A 9,650-nucleotide genomic window follows, 5' to 3' on the forward strand; every position below is an offset into this window, starting at 1 on the left:
CAGACCCACATTTATTCTCAAACTCCGAGAAAGCAGCGGGAGGCGAGGAGACCCAGGGCCTGGTCACCGCGCTCGCGTCCCCCGCGCGCCCTGCGCGCCCACAGTTAGGCGGGGTGCGCCCGCGTTTCCTCTGATCCGCCTGCGCGCGCGATGCTCGAGGACACTCGCGGCTCCGGGCGTGACCGACTGGACAGCCAGGGGTCCGGGGCAAGTTCTCGCTCTGACGTGGGGTCTGAGGATGGTGACAAGTTTGTGCCAAGGGCTGTGGAGAGAAGTGTCTGCTTTCTCAACCCTGCGGCGCCCCTCAGAATGCTCTCACAAATGCAGTCTCCCCCTCCAATTCACACCTGGGGCTCCCCGACAGGAAGGAAGGTGAAGAGCTCTGGCGAACATTCCCTTCTGCGTCCCGCTGAGCGCATCTGCATGTGTGGCCTCCTGGGAACTGAACGTGATCATGTGATCAGGCTCAGAATGTTCTGGAATGGCCCTCCCTTCTAGTCCAGTGGTCCCAACGATTGCCCTGGACACAGCCTCGGGCCGGCCCTCCTCTTCTGCCCGCTCCACGCCCGGCCCCTCCCCCTCACCGGCTTGGCCCCGCCTACCCCCTGCTCTCCAGGTGCTCTCACCTGTCATTGGCTCTTTTGGTTTCTCTCAGCTTTGTCCCTGGTTCCCACCAGCCGCTGTGAGGCCAGAGGCCCAGACTTACCTCCCTTGTTGTAAGGGGGGAAATTCTCCTCTACTCTGTTTGGGTCTCAGGTGGGCCTAAGAATTAAATTGACATAAGACAGATCAATAGGAGAAATGCATACAAAATTTATTGAATTTTTACACGTACATGGGACATGTCATGAGAGAATGAAGACCCAAAAAAGCGACCAGAGCAGGAAGCTTTTACGCCATCCAGACAAAGAAGACATTTGCAAAGAGTTGGCAAGACGAAGGGGTTTGGGCTATGGGTAGTAGTGAAGAAATCACCAGAAAGTAGTGGGTTCATTTAACAAGGTTTGTTTATGCAGATTTCTCCACCCTGAATTCCCTGGCCAGGGCAGTAAGGTTGCCTTCCACAGGGGAGATTCATTTCTTGCTTTCAGGACAGAGGAGGGTCAGAGTGTCCTTCTCGCACCCCCCATTTAAGTACCTTTCATCTGAAATAATCGATACGCCCAAGTGGCAAATTTGGGGGTGACACATCCTGAACCCCTTCCCCATCTTCCCATGGGGGCGCCTGCCTCGCCTGCAGGGCCCTTCCGAGGCTACCTTCCCACCACACCCCAACGAAGCTTTGGCTTTCTTTGTTTGCTCCCCCTTGGGTTTGTTTTTAAAGGTCACTTAAGTGGCATGTGTGCCTGCATGTCCCCCAGTGCCAAACACGGGCATCGATTAACCACACGTTAGTGCAGTACAGACGCCGAACCCGAACACCCCGTCCTCGCTCTCCTCCTCCCGCCCCGCTCGTACCCACGCCAGGCCCCCGAGCTGTCTTCCGTCCGCTTCTCCATGCCAGTCCTGCTGCCCCTAAAATTAGAGATAATGTTCAATTTGATAACAGACACACAAAATACATAACAGCTCAAACGCAAGCACTGCTTCCTTCTTTTTTCTAGTCAAGATGGCAGCTCTCTGCCACAGACCCAGGCCCCAGGCCCCTCCATCACCCCCCATGAAGGGAGGGGCACACACGTTACCTAAGGCCAGAAGGGCACACGTTACCTAAGGCCAGAAGGGCACACCTGCCCCAGACTCACCACGTGGCCACCCCTCGACGCAAAGGAGACCAGGAAATGGGGCCCAGGACCGAACAAGAAAAAGGGAACAAACAGATTTGGAGGGTCAGCTGGCCGGCTCCCAGGACGGCCCAGAGCACCTCACTCCACTCCCTCATTAACCGTACCAACGGGATCCTCAGGACGAACTCCTGGAGCTCGAAGGCTGCAGCCGAGCCAGAAAAAGGGGAAGCAGCTTCAACGTGGGCTGCGGGGGTGGCCTCATTTCCTCCGTGACATTTTAAAGTATGAAATATCACTGAGGACTATTAAGAAGCAGCTAATCTGACAAACTCTCTGCTTCCACCGAAGGACTTTGGGAGGCGAGGCCTCGTGCAGCTTTGCACAGTCCAGAGCTTACCACGTGCATCAGAGCAAGACCATACACCGGGGCTACACCCAGCCGGGCAGGGTGTGAGCCCAGAGAGTTTGTCCCACATCACATTATGTTCAGAGACTCCCATTCAGGGGAAAATTAACATGGAGATCTCAGCTGTGACCGCGCTGGGCCGCAAACGGTGCCTGGCAAGGCGCACCCACCTTCTCCTTCTCCTTGTCAGATTAGCTGCTTCTTAATAGTCCTCAGTGATATTTCATACTTTAAAACGTCACTTTTGCCAGCAGGAATGTATGTCACTTTCACCTCCATCCACATACTCTACCCCACCTCCAGCTTGCTTCTCTTTGACGCCTTTGCTAGAATCTGTTCTAAGAAGAAAGAAAAAGCAAAATTTCTCCTTTATAAGTGAAGGCCTACTGAGGGGCTATAGACGATCTGTCACTCGAAGTTGTCGGCAGGCTCTGCAGACCGCGCGCCGTCTCTCCCTCGTGCTGAGAGATGAAAACAGAGCTACGGGATTGATTTTTTAAGGAAGCGAACCAACCATGAGCAAGGTTAATCCATAAGTTCAGTCGGTACCACTCGAATCCCGCCCCTAACTATTTTCTTCTTCAGGCAAATGTTCTCTTGCCAGACTGCATTTCTCTTTTAACCAAGGGAGAAAAATAAATAAAAAATCAATAAAATGTAGTTACCACAGAGAGATTCATGGCCAAATCAAAGGATGCAGAAGGAAAGCTTGGGAGAAGAAATTGCTTATAAGACTTTTAGAAAGCTTTAAAATTATTGGCCGACTGTGCCCACTTCGACAGCACATATACTAAAATTATTGGCTTAATTTGGAGCATCAGCTCCAAATTTCCCTTTGCACTCAGATTCTAGGAGAGTCATCCTAATGCGTCATTAACTAATGATTATACCAATGCATTTATCACAAAAGCCGTCAGGGAAAAAAAAATGACCACCGGCCAAAACTGCAGATATTAAATGTTGAGGCGGAAACTAAATCAAATACGTGAACACATAAAAAGAGAGAGATTTCCCTACCTTTTTTTTTTTTAACCTTGGCATTGAATTAACCAGCAAGACCAGAATTTTTTTTAACTCTGAAATTCGACTGACGATTTAAAGAGCTTGCTCAAAATTCTTACCCTAAATATGAAGAAAGTAGCAAAGCAACAACTTATTGCAAAGGAATGTTTATTATATGTCTGTTCCATGCAGGTATATATCATTACGTGGTTTCGTTCAACTTTATGACAACCCCATGAATTGGGTATCATGGTCACCTCGTAACCACGGAAACTGAGACTCGATAAACTTGGATGGTGTATTTGTGTACTTGGGCTGCCATAACAGAATATCACAGACTGGGAGGCTTAAACGACAAAAATTTCTTTTCTGACAGTTCTAGGGGCTAGCAGTTTAAGATCAAGGTGCCGGTGGGGTTGGTTTTGGTGACTTTGGTTGGTCTGGAAGACCCTTCATTCTGGCCTGCAGATGGCCACCTTCTCACTGCCCTCACATGTACTTTCCTCTGTGTGTTCACCCCTGGTTTTCTCCTATAAGCACATCAGTCCTATTGGATTAGCACCCCACCCTTGTGACTCATTAATCTTAACTACCTCCTTAAAGGCTCTATCTCCAAATATAGTCACAGTGGAGGTTAGGGCCCCACCACGTGGATATGGGGGAGGACGCGGTTCAGTCCGTAGCAGACATGTCCAAGAGCCCGCACTGCTAAGTGGTAGGACCGAGGCTGTCTGAGTCCAAACATTGTTTTTATCCAAAGTGCACTGCCTCTCCCATGCCTCGGCACCCCAGATAGAATGGGGAGACATCCTACTTTAAGAGCCGTCTCTTAGAACTTGCCGGCAAGGAGACAATTTCACAGCAGGAAGCTCCATGCCAGTGGGAAGGGTGGTGAAGTACAGATGCAAGCTAGACCGCAGAGCACAGGGGGCCACGTCAACTAGAAGCCTGTCCAGACGACACCAAACACAAGCGGCTTCATCCACTCTGTTAATAGCTGTGCAGATAGTATTTGGTTTCATTACCATACACCATCCACGGCATAGTCTCCATGCTGCCCAAAGAGTCGGCATTTCATCTGGTTTTTCTTTTCTTCTCTCCAAACCACCAGCTAACGTCCTGGAGGGCGACTCCATGGATCAGGACGTCGAGAGCCCGGTGGCCATTCACCAGCCAAAGTTGCCTAAGCAGGCCAGGGACGACCTGCCACGACACATCAGCCGAGACCGGACCAAGAGGAAGATCCAGAGGTACGTACGGAAGGATGGGAAGTGCAACGTCCACCACGGCAACGTGAGAGAGACTTACCGCTACCTGACCGACATCTTCACCACTTTGGTAGACCTCAAGTGGAGGTTCAACCTGTTGATCTTCGTCATGGTTTACACGGTGACGTGGCTCTTTTTCGGGATGATCTGGTGGCTGATCGCATACATCCGAGGAGATATGGACCACATAGAGGACCCCTCGTGGACTCCCTGTGTCACTAACCTCAACGGGTTCGTCTCTGCTTTTTTATTCTCAATAGAGACGGAGACCACTATCGGTTACGGCTACCGGGTCATCACGGACAAGTGCCCAGAGGGAATTATTCTCCTCTTAATCCAATCCGTGTTGGGGTCCATCGTCAACGCATTCATGGTGGGATGCATGTTTGTAAAAATATCACAACCCAAGAAGAGGGCAGAGACCCTGGTTTTTTCCACCCACGCGGTGATCTCCATGCGGGACGGGAAGCTGTGCCTAATGTTCCGAGTGGGGGACCTCAGAAATTCCCACATCGTGGAGGCTTCCATTCGAGCCAAGCTGATCAAATCCAAACAGACCTCGGAGGGCGAGTTCATCCCTCTGAACCAGACGGATATCAACGTAGGGTATTACACCGGGGACGACCGTCTGTTCCTGGTGTCACCACTCATCATTAGCCACGAGATCAACCAACAGAGTCCCTTCTGGGAGATCTCCAAAGCCCAGCTGCCCAAGGAGGAACTGGAAATTGTAGTCATCTTAGAAGGAATGGTGGAAGCTACAGGTAAGGCGTGCTGCGTCCTGGGATATCTGTGGGATCGATGCTACGTTAATCTGGATTTGTTGTTCTCATTCATGGCGAAATACGGAACCCTGAACCTCACTCGCTAGTGACACCCTCCTCTCGCTTCATGAAATAGTATTCCTATGTGTCCTTAAGTATATCCACCAAGAATTCTAACCATCGGGCTTTAAAAAGCCCTTTGGAAAATAAATTAATAAATTAAAAAAAAAAAAAAAAACAACGCTGCTTCATATACATTAAATTTCCAAATATTTACTTAAATTAAAATTTGTCTGGAACATGCTTTTTAAATGGCTCTAAAACATTGCTTAATTTAAATACTTGACGTTATTTATTGCCAAGCCAGGAGGAAGAAGTTAGGCTTTTCAAAGGAAGCCTGACAAATTGCTTTAATAAAAATGCAATTTCACCTCTTCTTTAGGAGCCATTTGCAAGACCCATAGCATTGCTTTTTCTTTTATATCAAGTGACTGCTTGGTGTGTTTCCCCGTACTTTATTTGCTGGATCCCCAGTTGACCCAGTCAGTAATACTAGCAGGAAAGAAACAAAAATTAAAGATCCGTTCGTCATAGTCTTATTGACGCTTCTGCTGTTACTGGCTAATCACTGGTGTATTTTAGGGAAGGTGATCTGTTTTCTCAAAATAGAAAAGCCGCCTGTTTTTATTGAAGTCTTCACTCATATCAAACTTCACACGTGTTTACACATCCCAACAGGAGAGCAAGTTCTGCCCATGTCTACCTGTAACATTCCACGAGACAAAGCCATAAACTCTGGCTTCAGCTAAACTGATGCCCCACGGGGAAAGTATAAGCTAGAACCCAAATTTATCAGTTTCTTTACTCTTCTTCTGAGTGTCGCTATCAGCCTTGGGATCCTGCTTAGTTATGCAATTTACCCTTCTGTGCTTTGAAGTCTTCGACTGGAGGCTCGGGGTTGGTTTATATAATCTGAAAATGCATGGCCAGTTGCCTGGCTCCAGATTCTTCATCAACCTGATCTCAGTCATCCCTTCACAGCAAAGTCATTGTTCCCCTGTCTCTGTCTCCCGGTACCCAGCAGGCAAGGTCATAACCTCTCGCCAGATTCTCTCTCGTGGTGCTGGAAACTTTTGCGATCGGTTTTTTAAATGCCACTAGTAACGACAATGTGAGTAAAAGGCTCTGAGTGGAGCTCGGTGATAGGACTGTGCTCCCTTCCGTAGACAAAGGAACGTGGCCCTAACCGGCAATGGCTTAAAGAACGACAAAGTAATTACTGTGAAGTCCTCAGTAAGCGCTGCAGGTGTGGACAGGGCCACCTGCACCTTAAGCCTGACTTCGGGTGTACCCGTGAAGCAATAGTTGTTGGGTCGGGGGTTGGGGTGCGGGGAGAAAAAGGGGAGGAAGAGAGGGGGAGGAAGCAATTTAAACAGGCAGCTCGGCCGTTTCTCACAGACCAGAAACTTCTTCCACTCAGCTGAGCCCAGGGACTCTGGGTCCCCCTAGTGGTGGCCACTGAGATGCAGCCTCCGGCAGTATAAACTGACCGCTCATGATGGATGCAGTTTTAACATTAGATTTCTCACTATAAATTCTCCAAATAGGGCACGAGGGAGGGCAGTGGACAAGCCTTGTTATCACTGGTACTTGATACTTGTCTCTGAGCTCCAGAAGCAAAAGCCACTGGAAATAAAAGTACCCTCTGGTTCCTGGCCGTGCTCTGAGCTCCACACGGCAGGAGCTGAGCTCGCATTTTCTCAAGCTAAAGCTCAATCTAGAAAAATAAATGAATCCAGAACGAGTGTGCTATCCTTGTGGCATCTCCGAGTCGGCGTTCTCCCCAGGCAGGTCCTGTCTTTCTGATGACAGCTTGGAATGAATGAGCCTTTCCAAAGCTGGAAACATCGTCTTCTTGGTAATTAACAGTGATATTTGCCTCTGAGCACTTGGAGGCCTTTCCACTGCTTTTTTAGAGAAAAATGGGTAGGTGCCAGCAAAAAAAAAAAAAAAAAAATCCCTGTTCCTGGGAAAAAGCAACCATTATTATTATTTTTTTTAATAGTTTTCCAACTTCTGGGAAGTAGAAGGGGAAGAGTGTTCTAGAAAGTTCTGGGTTCATCTGGAATCTGGACACATCTTGATCCTTTCCTGATGGGATTCATACAATTCAGTACTTCCAGCGCATCTAATCACTTAAGCTTCAGAGAGATACTCTTTATTTGTGAATGAAAAGCACAGTTGGTATTTATGGGCAATAAACGGGCCCTTAGTGGGGAGAAATGCTTCAATGAGTCAAAGCCACAGGAAAAAAATAAAAGTGGACCGGATGTTCAGTGAGAAAAACAAATTCACAAGGATCTAATTATTCATCGTAGAGCTAATGGGAAGGCAAAGGCCATGAAAACAGCAAGCTGACACAAAACGGCTTCCGCTTTACCCGTTTCTTCTGTCAAAAACATCTTAGTTGGCTTTAAACTATTATCAGTGATCTCAATTAGCGGGCTTCTTTCAAGGGTGAGCCCCACGCTGCAGCCTTGACACGGTGTCACGCACGTCGTGGGCACACAGTGATCACGATGCGGTGTTTTTTTGGAGATCTGCTCTATCCCGCAGGAGGCTGGCCGTCTGGGTCCTTCAGTCCTCTGGGTCTCAGGCTTAGCACAGGCCACTCGATTCTCCCCTGACACATAATGTTGCAATGCCAGCTGTGCTTCAGCAAGCCCGCTTTGTCACCACACTCAGAGTCAGGCTCATTTTGAGAAAATGAAAGTAAGATCCTTGAAGATAGGCCGCATGTCTTGCCCGCATTCGATGCCCTGCAGGTGTTAGCCCCAGTCCTACACTCGATGAGTTCTCCGATCTTATGCAAGGCAGACTCGCACCTGCAAAAGACAGACTCACATCCTTGGTGGGTGGCTTCGGTCCAGTCCCGCCCAGAGGCGGAGGGACGTATCCCGTGACCTCTCGAGAACCTTCCAGTCATGTGATTCTATTTTTGAAATTGAATCAAACCCTGGAAAATTCTGACACCAGCCACCCAGACATCTGGGAACTGGTCGTGTCTTATCCTACAAATATATTTTTAAAGGGGGCCCTTTATGCTCCCGACACGTGGGCGATTTTGAGATAGTGATGTTTACAGAAGGGTTCAGAGCTACGTAAACAAACACGCTCACCAGCTGCGGCGAATGTGTATTAAAATAGTAAAGCATTCATATAGACTGTTATTTATAGAGGGCAAATTGGCCTGGAGGCTAGATGACAGCCACACAGAGCTGGGCCTGGTGCCAGCCAGCGCCTCACTATAGCCTTTCTGATTGATGAACTTCCATATTTACCCCCAACGATTATGCAAAGGTGACGAGCAGCCCTTTCCAACACCTCAGCAAACGTGCCCGGTCAGGATGAATCCCCACTAAGCTTTTTTTTTTTTACATTTTTTATTATGGAAACTATAAAACTTATCCAAGAATAGGCCAAATAGTACAATTAATTCCCAGGTTCCCATCATTTAATTTCTATAACTGTCAATTCATGGCCAAAACTCGTTCCCTCTATTCACCGCTCACTAACTGTCCCCACCCCCACCAGCATCATATTATTATATCTGCAAAAATTTCAGTACGTGTCTCTAAGGACTTTTTAAAACATAACTATAACACCATAACTATAACACCTAAATTAATTAATGATCCTCAGATATGATATCTACTAAGTATTTCAATATCCAGTTGTCTCACAAATGTGGTTTTGTTTTTTTTTTACTTTAATGATTTGCTTGTTTGAATCAGGATCGAAATGAGATCTCCTTTAAGCCTCTTAATCTGTGAGTTCCCCTTCCATCTCTGTGGGTCTTTTTCCTTTCCTTTTAAGTTTTCCCCAAAGAAGAGAACTTCCAGAAGATTTAAATACTGCATAGAAAACTAGGGAAAGTGGCAGGTGGGAGGAAGCGAATTGAGTGAGGATGTACTAGGTAACACTTTACGGATGAGGCATCAGGACCCACTGCCCAAGGCGGTGTGTGTGGGTTACCATGGAGGAGCAGGGAGGGTGCATCAGAGGGAGCAGAGCAGAAACGGGGAAAGGCAAACCGCCCTTCACCCCAGGTCAGTTGGGTTCCACGGCCAGAGTAACGTTATTTACGTAGAGTTTAGCCTCGTCAGTCACGGCATTTTAGAGTTGAAAGGTGTCTTTCCCAACTCTGACTTCACGGATGAGGAAATGGAGATCCAGCAAGACCAGCTAAGGCCAAGGAGCTCCCGGCAGAGCGAGAACTTGAACGCTAAGACCACTGATGGTGTCGTTCGGCCTCTAAGTGCGCTTTGCCTCATGAACGCTGTTGGTTCAGGAAGGTTCCATAGAGAAACTCATTCAAAAGAGACAGCTGGTCTACGAGGCACAGACATGTTTTCTTCTCTTTCCTTCCACCCTTAGTTCCTCTTTCTTTAAGCTTTCTCCGTTGGTCTCGATTCATTTTCAA

General features: G+C 48.0%; 1 protein-coding gene across 1 annotated transcript in view; it reads left to right on the forward strand.

The window, feature by feature from the left end:
* The first annotated feature begins 4,252 nt into the window (after positions 1-4,252).
* Positions 4,253-9,650, forward strand: part of KCNJ6 (potassium voltage-gated channel subfamily J member 6) — a 48,672-nt gene continuing 43,274 nt past the window's right edge. The window contains exon 1 of the mRNA XM_011365626.2: positions 4,253-5,167. Coding sequence (XP_011363928.1) covers positions 4,270-5,167 — 898 coding nt within the window. The 5' untranslated portion in view covers positions 4,253-4,269. The remainder of the gene's footprint in view (positions 5,168-9,650) is intronic.

Source organism: Pteropus vampyrus, unplaced genomic scaffold, assembly GCF_000151845.1.
Source record: "Pteropus vampyrus isolate Shadow unplaced genomic scaffold, Pvam_2.0 Scaffold114, whole genome shotgun sequence".
Lineage (NCBI taxonomy): Eukaryota > Metazoa > Chordata > Mammalia > Chiroptera > Pteropodidae > Pteropus > Pteropus vampyrus.